The sequence below is a fragment of the Manis javanica genome, chromosome 1, assembly GCF_040802235.1.
Source record: "Manis javanica isolate MJ-LG chromosome 1, MJ_LKY, whole genome shotgun sequence".
NCBI lineage: Eukaryota > Metazoa > Chordata > Mammalia > Pholidota > Manidae > Manis > Manis javanica.
The window spans coordinates 52191721-52207958 of record NC_133156.1 but is presented as its reverse complement, the minus strand read 5'-3'; the positions used below and the strand labels follow the sequence as shown (position 1 = coordinate 52207958).

General features: G+C 35.6%; 1 protein-coding gene across 7 annotated transcripts in view; it reads left to right on the top strand.

The window, feature by feature from the left end:
* The window catches only part of FBXW11 (F-box and WD repeat domain containing 11), a 121542-nt gene that overhangs the window by 67428 nt on the left and 37876 nt on the right, over positions 1-16238 (top strand). For 4 of the 7 annotated variants that reach the window (XM_017640753.3, XM_017640750.3, XM_073232208.1 and 1 more), the window contains one exon: positions 15146-15208. The exons of the other annotated variants lie outside the window; for them this stretch is intronic. In XM_017640753.3, the coding sequence (XP_017496242.1) occupies positions 15146-15208 (63 nt within the window). The remainder of the gene's footprint in view (positions 1-15145; positions 15209-16238) is intronic. 7 annotated transcript variants of the gene reach the window in all.

Below are 16238 nucleotides of genomic sequence, written 5' to 3'. Positions count from 1 at the left end.
TATTATTCCTAGTTTGTCAGAATATATGACATATTCTTTTTTTTAAGGTATTATTGATATACACTCTTATGAAGGTTTCTCATGAAAAACAATGTGGTTGCTATATTCACCCATATTATTGAGTCCCCCCACACACCCCATTGCAGTCACTGTCCATCAATATGACATATTCTCCCACCCTCATCTTCATCTTTTTTTATTCTTAGATCCATTATTAATTATTTTAAACATTTACCTTTCATCTTTTTGCTAAAGGTATTTCCTTTTTATTTTTTAAGCCCTGTATCTGCAGTCAACTCTGATACATCAAAATCTTTCTCAGTATTTTCACTCTTAATGTGATGCTATGTCATTCTTCAGTCTGCTGCTTGTTTCCCTTATTTTCCTTTGCACGGTTTATCATGGACTAACTACACTTGCTCTTCACAAAGGCTTATGGGTGTCCTTGGATCTAAGCATTTGTTTTTCTCTTGTATGTTCTGTTCTTTCCAGTTGTGCTGAGGGATTAAGTTTTATGTGGCTTCATTTGTCTTTTTTATTCTTCGTATCCTGTGACTTTGTTACCATCACATACTAGGTCTACTTGTTTTGGGGATTCCCTTGAGTTTTCTAGGCAGAAAATCTTGTCCCTGGTGGATTTTGGTCTCAAGGTAATGCTGGCCTCAAAATACAGGATGTTCCTTCCTCCACTACTTTCTAGAAAAGTTTGTATAGAATTGATACTATTTCTTCATTAAATACTAAGTGAAATTAATCAGCAACACCAATTTCTTTAGTAGATACAGGACTACTGAGGTTATCTATTTCTTTTTGTGTGACTGTTGGTATTCTTGTATTTTTAAGAAATTTGTCCCTTTCATCTGAGTTGTGATATTATTATATTAGTATAAATTTATAATATTCCTCTGTTTTCCTTTAATGTCTCTAGGATCTGTGTTCATGCTCCCACTTTTATTCCTGAGATTGGAAATCATTTCTTACCTAATTTTTTCCTTAGTCTGGCTAGAGGTTTATCAGTCTTATTATTTCAAAGATAATAGCTTTTGTTTCATTGATTTTCATGGTTTTTCTGTTTTCTGTTATGTTACTTTTGGATCTCATTTTTATTATTTCCTTCTTGTTGCTTATTTTGGGTTTAATACGCTAATTTTCTAGTTTCTTAAGGTGCAAGCTTATATTATTGCTTTGAAGACCATGTTCTTTTCTACTATATGCATTTAATGCTGTAAGTTTCTCTCTAAGCACCACTTTAGCTATATCCCACAGTGTTTAATATGTTGACTTTGTATCTTCATCCAGTTAACAGTACTTCCTAATTTTCCTTGTAATTTCTTTTTTGACCCATGTGTTGTTTAGTGATGCATTGTTTAATTTTCAAAGATTTGGGGGTATTTTATTAGATTAATTCTTTGTCATCCCATAACATACTTTGTGTGATTTCTAAAATTTCTTGAAACTTGTTTTATGGCCCAGAATAACATTTATCTTGGTTAATGTTTATTATGTACTTGGAAAGAATGTGTTCTCTTGCTGGGTAGTGTTCTATAAATGTCAGTTAGGTTAAGTTGGCTGATAGTGTTACTCACTTCCTCCTATCTTTACCCTTTTCTGCTTGTTCTATGAATAACTAAGAGAAGTGTTGAAGTGTCCAAATATAAATTTGGATTTATCTAGTTCCCCTTTGAGTTCTGTCATTGTTTTATTCTCCACATGTACTTTGAAGCTCTGTTAGCTGAGGGTATATATATTCAGAATTGCTCAATCTTTTTGATAAATTGTTCTCTTTATCGTTATGAAGTATCTCCCTTGATCCCTGGTACCATTCCTTGTTCTAAAATCTTTGTTCAGTGTTAATACAGCCACTCTAGATTTCCTTTTGTTGGTAATGGTATTTATCTTTTTCTATCCTTTCATTTTAACCAGTGTGCTTTTGTGTTTAAAGGGAGTTTCTTGTAGATAGCATACAGTTATCCAATTTCATACTCTTCTTTTTAATTGGGATACTTTGACAACTTGCATTTAATTAATTATTAATGTTTGGTTTTACACCTACCATCTTCTCAGTTTGTTTCCTATTTGTCTGATCTGTTCTTTGTTACCTTTTTACTCTTTCTCTGTCTTCTTTTGGATTAATATATTTTTAAGTGATTCCATTTTCATCTTTTCTATTTGGCTTATTAATTAAAACCTCATTTGCTTAACTTTTTTCTCATTGTTGTAGGGCTTTACAATTTGTGCCTTTGACCTCTCACAACCTGTCTTAAAATAATAAGATACTGCTTCATGTATGTGGGAAGAAAGACCTGCATGTCTTTCCATTTATTTGTGGCTTGTTTAATTTCATTTAGCAGCATTTTGTATTTCTCAGGTAGTCAATCACATTTTTAAGAAATTATAACTATTTTATATGTTACTGTTTTTTCTCTTCATTTATCTCTCTGTCCTTCACTAGATCCAGGTTTTTCATCTGGTTTCATTTTCCTTCTGTCTGAAGAACTTTAACATTTCTAGTTAGAGGTGTGAGAACTCAGTGAGTACAGTCCTGGAAGCCAAGTGAATAAAGTATATTAAAAAGGAGGGAATCCTCAACCTTGTTGATAGGTTCAGAAATGTGAGCCATGAGAATTGACCATTAGATTTAGTAACTTGTAATATGAAGTATCTTCTGATGAAAAGTAACAATTAGACAAAGGAAGTAAAATTCAGTTCGGACATCCATTCATTAAATGCAGATTTTCATGGACCCAACGATTCTAGGAACTTAATCTAAAGAGGTAATTACTTAAAGTGGGTGCTGAAAGGTCATTGCGGTGTTGTATATTATAGTGAAAACTTAAATGTAGTGTCCATTACTGCCTGTACTGAGTAAGTTAAAGGATGAAGTAAACTGTTGCAGTTAAAAATTAAAGTGTAGGTGTACAATGACATTGAAAGATGTCCATGACACATGGAAAAACAGTTACTGAAGAGCATGTTTCAGACAACTTTCATTTATGTGTGTAGTTTTCAGGCTGTGTACCAAAGTACAAATGATGGTTGTCTATGGGTGGCAGTATTTGATTTTTCATTTTTTAACTTAATTTGGATATTTTCTTTTGTGAAGTACCTGCACAAGTGTTCTTTGGTTATGTGTGCTGTGTGTGTTTCCTTAATCGTTTTGAAGTAAGGCTTTTTTTTTTTTTAATGTCATGGATGTATTAGCAGTCTTTTCTCACTCTGTGGGCTGCCTTTTTTCTTTTAAATTTAATTCTTGAAAAAGATTGAGGTGTGTTTTGTATGTTGTGAAATTTATCCATTTTGAGTACGCAGTTCAGCATTGCACCATCACCATTATTAAGTCAGTCTTAGAAATTTTTATTACCTTTTCAATGTCTTAATAATGCCTTCAATCAACAGAAAGTCTTTATCATAATCCAGTTCATCAAAGTTTTCTTTCTGGTTGGCAGTCGATGTGTCCTGTTAAGAGAGCTTTGCCCATTCCAGGGTCTTGAAGATGTTCTACAGTTTCTTCTAAAAGCTTAATTATTTTGCCTTCGCATTTTAGATTTGCAGTCTATCTAGAATGGACTTTTTCCCCTTTGGTGAGACAGTAGGGCTCAAAATAAATACAAGAATGTTTACTTAATAAGGTATTTTATTGAAAAGAGCATTCCTTCTCCTCTGCACTAAAGTGCCATTGTGGTGTTCAGACTGGTGAACTCATACTTGTAGCTGTGAGGTAGGATGGTATTTTGTTTCACTGATCAATTTGTCTTACCTTTATGCCTGTGCAACATTATCTTAGTGACTACAGCTGCGTAATAGATCTTGGTATCTCATTGTGTCAGTTTTCTAGCTTAGTTCTTCTAGATTGCCTGGGTTTTTAAATATTTTCATAAGAATTTTTTAATCAGCTTGATTTTTGGGAGGTGGGAAAAAAGCTTGCTGGGATTTTGGCTGGTATTATGTTGAATTCATTCTCTCTTACTCTTACACGTTTTTGGTGGATTTAGCTTTCTTTCCCCAGTTTTCATGAAATGATACACAACCCTTGAACAACAAGGGTTTGAACTGCAGGGGTTCACTCATGCGTGAAGTTTTTTCAATAAATATATTGGAAAATTTTTTGGAAATCAACAGTTTGAGAAAACCTTTTATCTCACTTTATTGTAGGAATATAGTATGTGATATATTTAATACACAAAATATTTGGTAATCGAATGTTTATGTTACTGGTAAGGCTTCCGATCAATAGTAGGCATTAGTACAGTTTTGGGGGAGTCAAAAGTTATTCATGGATTTTCCACTGTGTGGGGCTACCTCTGGTTGTTTAAGGGTCAGCTACAATCTGACAGGTACTCAGTAAGTGGCAGCTACTAACCTATAATTCATTGCTTTATAATTTATTTGGTAGTTTTATGTTTGAATCTTCGAAGAATCTCCCAAATTATACTCAAATACAGTAATAGAAAAAATGATTGTGATGTGGTATTGTATTTCTCCACCTTTGGCTGACATCACTGATAGATGTTTTCATGTTTCTTTTAGAACGATTAATAGAAGCAAAAAGTAAACATGTTTTTCTAGTTTGTTATTTTTTTCCTCCCCTGAGTTATGTTACATTGTAGATGCTTTGCACATGGTATTCCTTTTCCTGCAACATAGGCAGTATTATCCCTGTCCTATAAAAAGAGGAAACTGAATCTGAGAGAGAGGTCAAGTAACTTATTGGAAGTCACACAGTCAGTTTGTCATGGGCAGAGCCCAGATTTTGCTCTGGGGACACTGGCTGTAAAGGTTCGCTCCTTACACTTCAGCAAACTGACTCCCCTCATGATGCCATTCTTCATGCCTCAGTGTCCTTTGACCATTCATCTGTGACTGTTTCTAAAGCACTTTCTTTTTCTGCTTCCCTTTAGTGAATATAAAACATTTTACAAGTTTTACTTTAAAAGCTCTCTTCGAAGTGTTAAGCACTAGGAAGCATTTAAATGTACATTCTCCACCGCCTTGTCTGCTGTCTCTGGGAGACTCCCGCAGACTTGCATCCATCTTTCTTTTGGACCTTTTTAAACAGTCAAAAATTAATGAGGTGTTCTTTTTTCATTTGGGGGTACTAAGAATGACTGCCTTTCTGAAAACAAATTTTGCTTACCACTTTTTCTGAGGACCAGAAATTGTGTTGCGCATTTTGAATCCTTGCTCACTGTAGACAGTTTGGAAAATAAGGGAAAGGAGTAAGCAGAAACAGAATTACCATTTTTGTCATTACAATTAATAGGGAGGTTATAATAACTATAGCTAATATTTATTTTCAACAAATATTTATTATACCTCCTTACTTTAGTAGTGTGCCAGGAATTGTCCTAGTGCTAAGAATACAGAATGAATTAAACAGCCAAACTATCTCTGCCCTCTGGAGGTTAAATTTGACTAAAGGAGACTTTATTAAGTGCCAGGGTTATCTTTTTAATTTTGTTACTCATCCTTTCAGGGAGGCCCTTTTTTAACCTCAGTTTTATAGAGGAGGAAATGGGCACAAAGAGATCAGATGAAATGCAGTATTATCTGACCTCTGCTGGAACATTCAGTCATTTCCTTAGACTAAGCTTGTTGTATTTGGGGTCTTGTCATAGATTGTTTACTCTTCAGTTTAATTTTAAAAATCACTTATCCTCACTATTAAAAAGAGTTGTGTCCTCTTCATGGGAAATTTAGATGGGATATGTCATCATAATGAAAATAAAAATTACAGAGATAATCATTAGTATTTTAACACTTTTTCTAGTTAATGTTGTAAATGAATAGATGAATATTTAAATAGATTGAATCTTATTTATAGAGTCATGCAGATGTATTTTGACCTGCTTTTTCCCCTTTTAAAATATATTTTAGACCTTCTTCATATCACTATTCTTTTAACACAGTATTTCCTTAACTTCAGATAGGTGACTACAGCCTTCACAGTTTTTGACCTGCCTGTATGCTATTTGTCCTTTTGTTTACATATTTAAAAAATCAGAAAAGGGAACTACATATTATGTTTGGAAAATCAGTGGCACTTGCTGAGAATGGGTTACTGTAAAAAGTACCATAAAAATAAAACCAGTGTGACATTATAGCTGGATACTATTTGTTACAGTAAACTAAATAGGAGGCCACCTCTTTTTTATTATCTTTTGATGCAACTAGAACTGGAAGAAAGCTGAAAAGGTAATAACTTCTGCAGTATGGGATTCATTGTACTCTAACACCATTGTAATCTAATACCACGAGTTTTCAGTGTTTGTGTTTTCACAGGAAGAAATAAAATTTACATTTAGACCTAACACACATGAGCATGTGTGTGTGTGGATGTGTAATTTATATACATGTACATATATATGTGTTTGTGTATTACATACATACACTCCCACACATTGCACATGCCCCTCCATACTCTTACCAAATGTAATTTGATATATCACAAATGTATTTCATTGCCAAATGCAAGACAGCATGGATTGTAGACATGCCATTATTTTATGTAAAGCACTTTCATTTTTAATTGTAGGATGCCATTGATGATAAGGAATACCTAATTTCAGAGATGTTGAAATGTGAAAAAAAAGTGTGTTAAAACTGATGGAATGGGGGATATCCTATGTATTCTATTTCAGTCTTTTTAAAAATGCTGGTTATCCATTAAGTTGATACTGTAAACCATAATGGTTTATAACCTGCAATATGAAAAACACTAAATTCAAATTTTAAAATATTAATCCTGACTCCTACTTTACATAAAGATCAGTATACATCAATTTTCGATGTAAATGTAAAAGGTGTCTTCTAGACTACTACATCGGAGACTACCTTTACTCCTTATGAGTAATACTACCTTAGGAGAAGAAATACTTCTTAATCAGGACACAGAAACACAAATTAAAATAAAGGAAACAATGAATAGATTGCGCTTTATAATTTAATTAACTTCTCTTTATCAAAGGACATCATTAAGAGATTGAAAAGTTAAGCCACAGATTAGAAAAAGGCATTTGTAAAAAATACATTTGAAAAAGGATTCCATTCTAGACTTTTATATAAAGAATTTCTACACATCATAAGAAAAGAGCATCCAAATAAAATATGGTGAAGTTTTAAGCTGACACTTTACAAAAGAATACATCCAAATGGCTAATACATTTTTGAAAAGGTGCTCAACAGAATTAGTCATCAGAAAAATGGAGATTAAAACCACAGAGAAATACTACTTAAACAACCAACATAATATTAAAATTAACAAAAAACAATAATAAACAGAACACCAAATCAAAGCAAAAATTCCCCCAAAACCCATAGCTGGGAGCAACTAGAACTCAAATACACTGCTAGTGAGGGTGTTTATTGGGTGGAATTACTTTGGAAAAGTTGGCAGTAAATACTTAATGACCTAGGTATTCACCCCTAGTGTAGCCCTGACAAAAATACATACTCATGTACACCAAAAGAGAGGCAAAATCACTTGAAATACCACAAGTGGAAATGACCCATGTGTTCATGAACAGAATGAACACTTTTTGAAGTAACACACAGCAGTGAAAGAGAATGGTACTTAAGAATCTCACCATCATGATATGAAGCAAAAGAACCCAGACTCAAAAAATATGTATGATATGATTCAAAATTAATCTATGATAATATTTTAAAAATAGTGGTTACTTTTGGGGTATTAATGACTGGGAGGTAACATGACGGCAGTGTTTGGGGCCCTGGTAATGTTCTTTTTATTGGCTAAGCTACACTTGAGAATCAAGCTCTACTATATTTCAATAGAAGTATTTTTTAGAAGAACTAAACTTTCTACTTTGTATCATATTTTTAAATGATAACCCTGTTGTTGGACATTTGCATAGTTTTCTACTTTTCTGTGTTAGAAATTGTTGTAGCTACCATTTTGTATAGGTCTATAGTGCCTTAGGATAAATTGCTCTAAGTTAAATCATGTCCAGTTTTATGTAGTACTTTTTGAAGTTATGTGCTGATAAATATTCTCTGAAAGGTAACAATTTGTAATCAGACCAGAAAGCCAGAGTTCCATAGTGTGTAAAAGTTAAAGTTGCTAATTCAGTAGGTGAAAAATTACATCTTTTTTTGTTACTGTTGATGTTCATTTTTGATGGCTATTTAAATTTCTTGTTTTAAAATATCTGTACTTTTTGCTTATTTGCCTATGAAGGTTTTGATTCTGGTTTTTTAATTTAAGATATCTTTATATGGTAAGTTATTTCTCAGATACTGCAGCATTTCCCCCAATGTATTTGTCTTTGAAATTTGATTATGAACATTCACAAGTTCGAGTATTTTTATGTATTCAAATCTATGTTTCTATGTTTGATATCATGCTTAGAAAGCCTTTCCACTGTTCCCTGAATTTTTGAAAATTCTGTTTGCTTTTAGTAGTTTAATCGTGGTAGTTATTCACATTTCTCTTTTTATCCACAGTATATATTGTCATGTGATAATAATAGCATTTTAACTTTTATTTCTAATACTCTTTCTTGCATTAATCCCTTTCCCACCAATTTAAAGTTCTAACTTTATCATATACAAATTCCTAAGTGTAAATGACTGTTTCTGGACTTTGTTCTGTTTCATTAATCTTGACTTTGCCAGTACCACATTGCTTTAATTATTGTAGCTTTTAAGAAAAATGTTAATATTTAATAAGATAAGCATTCCTCTCTTTTAAAAAATAATTGGTGGGAAGAAAGGAAGAAAAATTTTCTTCTATATTCATTGTTCCAGATACTTTAGTATAATTTTGTCATATAAGGTCAGTAACAGCCAAATACCCAGTTAGAAATTGGAGTGGAACTACAGGTTAGGTAAGTTAGAAGAGAAAGTACTACATTGCAAAACCATATAACAGATATCAGTCACACTCCCAATGGATCTAATATTTATCATTAATTTTTATTAATATTTATTATACATATAAATTTTATTCATTATTATTATTATTATATTGTAGGAAGAAAACAACAGTTTGTTCCTATGTTTTAGTATTTGTGTGGAGGGATGAGAAGGTTTCTGATTCAACTGTGATTGTGGTGGGAGTCACTGTATTAAACAAGGTCATATATATATATATATAGATGCTTTCATGGCATTCTTCCTTTTGAGTTGCAAGATGAATATAAGAGATAGGGTCTGCTCTTTTAGACAAACTTTCTTTTTCCAAGTAAATGCTTCTGGCATTCTAGTGATCGCATTTCCCAGCAAAGTGTGTGTAAGATTTAGGCTTAAGGGGAAAGAATTTGAGGCTAGACTAGGGGTCTGGGTGAAATTCACAATAACAACACAGAGGAGTTTGGTTTGCCTGTGCCAGTCATTGTTCTGTGTATTTATTTCTAGAATTTTTGGCCAAGTAGTAATTGGCAATCTAGATTGAGACTTTTCTTTGTGGTCTAAGCCTACAGTAACCTCTTCCTGATTTCTAATTGTATTTGAGATTTCTTCTGTGGCTTAGGATGCTCAATCAGTTTTCTTTATAGTTTCATGGAAAATCAAGTGGTTTGTTTGGTGGTTGGTCCACTTGATTTATCAAAGATGGAAAGGTGTTTAAAAATTAAAAAAATAATTCTGGCTCTTTTCCTTGATGTACTTTGCAGAATTTTATTCAGTATATAAAAGCACACATTACCCTCTTTATAAATTTTGCCTTTTAAAGATCTTTAACTTTCTGTGATTCAGTGGTTTGTCTTGAATATTGCTTTCTTGCTAGAATGACTTCTGCTTTCCTTTTCATTTGAATTTTCCTGTTACGTTTTTGCTAAATCCTTTTGCTTTGTGTGTGTGTGAGATTTTTGTTATGTTTACCCTTGTGGGCAGGGGAATGCCCAGATTTAATTTCATTTTATTAAAAAAGTTGTAAAACACTTGAGATGTATTCTGTATAGCGACTTATGAGTAGAACAAACCTAGATATGAGTCCTATGTCCTTGTTTATGAACTGTGTGACTCTTGACTGGCTCTCAGTTTCTCCTGTAAAATTAGAATGTCTACTTTGATATTTTTTCCCTGAAGATAAAAAGACAGTTTGTGAAACAAGCTAGCACAGAGACTTACAAAGTTAGATAATAGCATTTTGCAATCAAAAAACTTACGAACACAAGAGGAAATGGCAGAGTGGCTCCCATGTTTTCCAGATCTTTTGTAGTTCTTCTTGCTCCCTTTCAGGAATAAAGATGCTTTTTGTAGGAAAATCTTACATTGTGTACGTATTTCTCATCATGAAACTCAAAATGCAGAACTTGCAGCATTTTTCAAGTAGGAAATTGATTCCTCTTACATAACTCTTAAAGTAGGGAATTTTCAAAGTGAAATACTCATTGTTAGTTGGTGGCACCTACTGGCAAAGATCTATCATTGCTTAGAACCTGTTGTGCCTATGCACAGACTAATCACAGTGGCAGCCCAGGAAGGGTGACTGGGAATAGGAGAGGAATGTATTGTATTTACCAAAGTGGGCCTTTCCTTTGTCTCCCAGAAGTATTTGGTGAAGAGGGAGGAGGAAGGAATTATGCCATTCTATTGCCCTAGTCCAGTATTTGCCAATATGTGCCGCACTATTATTTAAAAAGGGGGGTATACATATCCAGTGTATTTGGAGAAGCTAGATAAAACTATCTTGATTTTTAAATTGTGAAACTTTATAGAGCCTTTAATATCCTACTGAAGTGTATGGCAACTTCTGAGGGCAGAGGTGGGGTAGGGGAAGAGTGAGTGCTCATACAGGGCACAGCATTGGTCAACCTTACTTAGACGTTGGAACCCATTTTTATTTTTCTCTGAGCAACTCTTATGTCGCCTGAAACACTCTTTGGAAATAATCCTCTGATCAGTGTAGCTTGTGAGAGTATTTTCCCTATGGCATCTTCTCCTGAAGATATTTATGAGAGGGTGAACCTGCATTAGATTGTTGTGGTATTTGGAAGTTCTGAAATGTTACATATTGGGATGGAGTCTGTCATGATGGTATCAGGGCAGTTTCCTTAATTAGAATGGTGCTACTACTACATGGACAAAATCATTTTGCCATAGCAATGACCTTAAAACAGAGACATGCATAAAAATTACCTGGGAAACATTAAAACAAAACAAAACACAGCACATATGCCTAAGTCTCCATTTACTCTGGTGAGCTATTTGGTCAGAGTCATGCTTTGCTATCTTACTGTGATTGTACATGACCTCATGATATTTATAGTCCTCATCCACACCTCCAAGTCCATGGATCTCTAGTAAAAAAAAACTACTGGTATTAAGTTGATGGCAAGCAAATCTTACCTTAAATTTAGGTATCTACTACTCCATGAATTGCTTGGCCACGATGAGATCAGACTGTGTTTGAAGAAATTGTATACTGTCACAGGGGCCAAAGAAAAAAAGCCTGAAGAGAAAGAAAGGCCAGGTCTGAGATGGCAGGATTTAGTATATCTTCCCAAGGAGGCACCAACTTTAGAAGTTGACAATTGTAGCAGTAGCTCTCAAGGGGGGGGGTGCAGTTTTGCCAGCAACTCTTCCCCCCACATCCCCCATTTGGTAATATGGAGATACTTTTGGTTGTCACAGTTAGGGCAAGGGAGGGGGGTGCTACTGGCATCTAGGATATGGAGAGGTGAGGATACTGCTAAACCACCCCACAGTTTAACATAACGACACCCTCACAACGAAGAAATATCTGACCCAAAGCGTCAGTTGTACAAAGTGCCTGAATCTCGCTTTTTCTTCCTAGATTGTATCTTTCATTGGAAATGGTATCAGAATAGGAAGGGCTGCATTGTATTTACAGGTGATGCTTCTTTGTAGATGTAGGAGGAAAGAGATGATGAAAATGTAGGAAATGAATAAGCCAGGTAGGTATTTCAAAGAACTTTCCTTTCCCAGAAGTGTTGGAGACTTAGTGAAGATTTCAGCTCTCAGATTGGCTTACCTCATGGTTTCATCTGAGCATTTGGATGTAGGAAACCACCTTCCTTTTCTCTCTTAGAGGGCTCATTGTTTTTTCTTACCTTACTTTGGAACCTGTGACCTTGTGTCTGTTATTACACCTTTAAGGAATAAAAGTCAAAGTGATTTAAAAAAATCCTGTGGCTCCTATAAGAGAATTTTCTGTTTTGCCATGGTTCTTTATCTTCCAACCCCATGTAGCAGGCTGAGAAAGATGACGGGGATATGAGAGGAATATATTATGTTTATATTTTATATTTTTATACAGAAGTGGGCGGTTTAACAAAAGTGGGCAGTTCCATTGGCTCCCACAAGTATTTGTTGGTAAAGTGGGAGGAAGGAATTATGCCATTGTCTTAGTCCAGTATTTACCCATATATGCTTAGCTATTATTAAGAGATATTATTGTAAAAGAACATCCACGGCCAACAAACTTGGGAAAGCTGGACTAAACTGACTTAACATGATTTAATTACAGGACATTACAGAACCTTCAGGGTTTTAATGAAGTGTATTGTGATGTGTGTGTGAGGATGGGAGTAGCTGAGAGGAAGAGAGCACATGTGGGAGCACGCAGCGTTTGTCAGACCTAATCAGGACCCTGGGCTCCTTTATTTACTCAGCATCTCTTAAGTCACCTGGAATGCTCTTTGGAAATATCAATGTAGCCTGAGAGCAGCACTTTGCTTCTGGCATCTTCTGAAGGCCTTAAAAGTTGGGGAAAAAATGTGTGATGGGGGAGCTTTTCCAGCTATCCAAACCCCCTAACCTGGGCTTTATTCAGTTGTATTATCTTTATCCACTTCTATCAAGTCTTTAGAGAATAGTTGCTGTTTTTATCAGAGGAGTTATTTCCTTTATAAATAAACACCATTTCTCTATTTTGGAATGAATGAAAGGAAGAATTACATTTTCTTACTGTAAAAACAGTAATTTCTTGTGTAGTCTATGGGGACTTCTGACTATACTACCTCCCTCAGTGAGGGCAGTATTAAGGTAGCTTAGGTCAGAATAGCTCTGGCAGGTTCAGGCTCCTATATTTCTCATTTTTAGTTCAAAACACTGTACATATATACCTCCCTCATACATTTCCTGTGGGGTGTCTGGAGGCATGGGATAGGGACTTCGCATCACTCTTCCACTTTACATGTTCAACTCTTCATGTTTCCAGACAAGTCTTTATTTTTGCCAGTCTTTCAGAACCCAGGACATTATGATGTTGCAAGGATGGATTTGTAACTACTAGTCAGACCCAGGAGATATGATGTACTGAGTCACTGTTCCCACTTTATTCATTCCTCTAAGGAAACCTGCCATGATTATTAATTAATCCCTGAGCCCTTCAAGATAGCAGAAAAGGAAAATTCCATGGAGAGAGAAATACTCCTTTTGTTTCTCTATTCTCCGTCTCCTTCTTCCCATCAGGGTCATTTATTGCTGCCAACACTCGTGACCTGTTGGGTGCTTGGACACACTGCTTTCCTCTCCAGTTCATTTTTGGCGTTCACATAAGGAGCCCTGCCATCTTGTCCCTCTCCCTCATTGTAGACCTTGGTACACTGGGGCTTAAAAGGTTTTATTGAGGAAGCCGTTTGGTTTTCTCCATAGGCAACCATCTGGAGCTATTTTGTCAAAGTCTGAGGTTAGAAAAACGTGAGAAGTTAACTCTTGGGAGAAAGTAGCACCTTCAAAGAAGGCTATGAACAGATCTTTTGAATACTGGTTACACACCAAGCATTGCTGGGTAGTGTCTGTCTCCACATTTCTGTGGTTTGTTATTTGTCCATGGGTGAAACAACTTGCTCAGTCTCTAACACACACACACACACACACACTCTCTCACTCTCTCTCTGTCTCTCTCTCTCTCACACGCACACACACACACACACTTCATTCTCTCTACACACACACACACAGACACACATACACACACGCGCGCGCGCGCTCTTCATTCTCTCCCCCTTCCTCTCTCCCCTCTCTCTCAGTGACCAAAGCAGGATTCCAACTTCTGTCATTGGTTTCAAAACCTTTGGCTTCTGTGTCACATTATACTGCATCCCTGATCAGAGCCAGTTGTGTGACCTGCAGAGCATTAGAGTTTGGTGGTGGTTTTTCTGCTATTACCTACATTGGATATTTCCAAACAGATTGTTTGGAAATACTGTATAGATCCAAATGTTTTATGACTTGAGCATAAAAGATAAATAGGGCAAATCTGAGGGATAAACTTATCCCCAAAGGCAATAATCAGAATCTTGTAAACACTGATAACTTAAACAGATCTATAGAATCCTTTTGAATAATGCTATGGGACAAATGTTGTAGTTTAAATTTTGTACCCCAATCTCAGGATTTTAGATTTGGGAAGGAATCTGCCCATCCTTAAATGAGTTGTTGTTCCTTTCAGAGCACAACTCTCCTACTTCCCCTTCTCATTAAGTTTCCATTTAGCCATTAGGTGGGAGCCTCAAAAGGGAAAATCCAATCATATATAATCTCTAGTTAATGGGCATCTGTTTGCGACTTGGTCACCAGAAAGAAGAATAGCACAGTGCCTCTTTGTGTAGTAAACACAAAAATCAAAAGCTAATGCATTCCTAAGGCGAACCAGATTGTTACTGGCTAACAACATCCTGATCTTCAGGGAAAAGGTTGAGGCACCCACCATGCTTGTCAAGGGAGATTGCAAAGCCATTCCAGAAAAGCAAGGTTATGAAGGGACGAAAGAGGCAGGGGGCGCTTCCAGGGCTTTGTCAGTTCTAATTGCTGATGGTTGAGGTGGATTACTGAATAGCAAACATTCTAGTAAATGTTCTGTGCAATCATCAGGACTTTAGTGGGTCTCTGGGGCTTCTTGCCACTAGTAAAAGAGTAACAGTGCCGATTGAAGAGAGCTTCAGTCTCACTCCCATAATTTAGCCTGTTTTTTTTAAGCATGCCCAACCTGCATAAATAAAGACTTCTTCTGTTTTTTGTCTAGTCATTAACTTTCTGTTTTATGAAAGATGAACAAAGCCCCCTTGACCCAAAAAGGCATGTGTCAGCCACAAGCCAAATAGCTCTTGGGTTTGTATTTGTACACTCTAGTTTGGGTTTTCAAAACTATATTTTGGTGTAGTTATTTAGGATTTGCAAAACTTGGCATAATTCAAATAACCTGTTTTTCCCCCCTTAGAACACTTCAGTTATGGAGGATCAAAATGAAGATGAGTCCCCAAAGAAAAGTACTCTTTGGCAGGTAGGAATGACGGCGCACAGATAAGATAGCAATTGACTTACTGCAGATAAGATGTTCCCTTAGCTCATGTCCTCAATGAAAACAACAGCAAAGCTCTTGTACAATTTTCTTCTGTGCAATTTTACTAGTTTCAGAATTCACCCTAATTTATCTTCTGTTCCTTAGGGAAGTGTCATGAATACTAAAGAATTTTGGAGTTTTCTCAGCTTCTGAGGTGGCTGTAGCCTAATATGTTTGGTCTCTGGCCACTGTCTAAGCCAAAGGTGGACAGTGGTGGTGTCTTTTCTCACCAGAGTGGCACCAGTGCCACACACCAGTGTGTGCACTGATGATGTTTCCTTCCTTCTCTCCTGGCTCTGCTTTAGTTTGCTAGTTTCTCTCCCAAACCCCTAGTTTCTTTGTTTTTTTTTTTTTTTTTTTTTTTTTGCGGGGCTTAAGAGGAAGCTTGTAAAGATGTTTTCATCAATAACATTGTGGTACAAGTAATTTTTCCCTTCATGACGACGCAAAGGCAAAACAAATCTAAATTTGAAGAGAATAATGTTTAAAAAAATATTCTCTGTGTTCATCTTATTTGAATTGAAAGGGGTAGATTGTTAGCAAGAATGAAGTATCCCCAATAAATTGAAGGTGGAATGAAACAAAGCAACACAATGCCAAGGAGGTCTTTCTGGGCCAGGCAGGTGGTTAGAAATAGAAGTGGAAGATAAACTATAGAATTGTGCACTTGCTGCTCTTTTAGGGGAACTGGGCCCAGGCTGACTTCTGTTCCCTCCTTCACATTTGGTAGTTTGCATTAAGGATTCTCTTCATTTACTATTTATTTGTCAGTTCACAGTGGTTCTTAACGTTTAGTCTTTCTGTTTTTCTTTCATCTGTCTGATTCAGTTAACTCTAGGTAATGTATACCAGTGCTCTAGGGAGGCTGGATGATTAGGAGCCTGTAATAACACTTTAAATGAATATAACCCTTTTGCTTATCAAATGAGATAATGGGTGTGAAAGTATCTTGTACATATTAAAAAATATA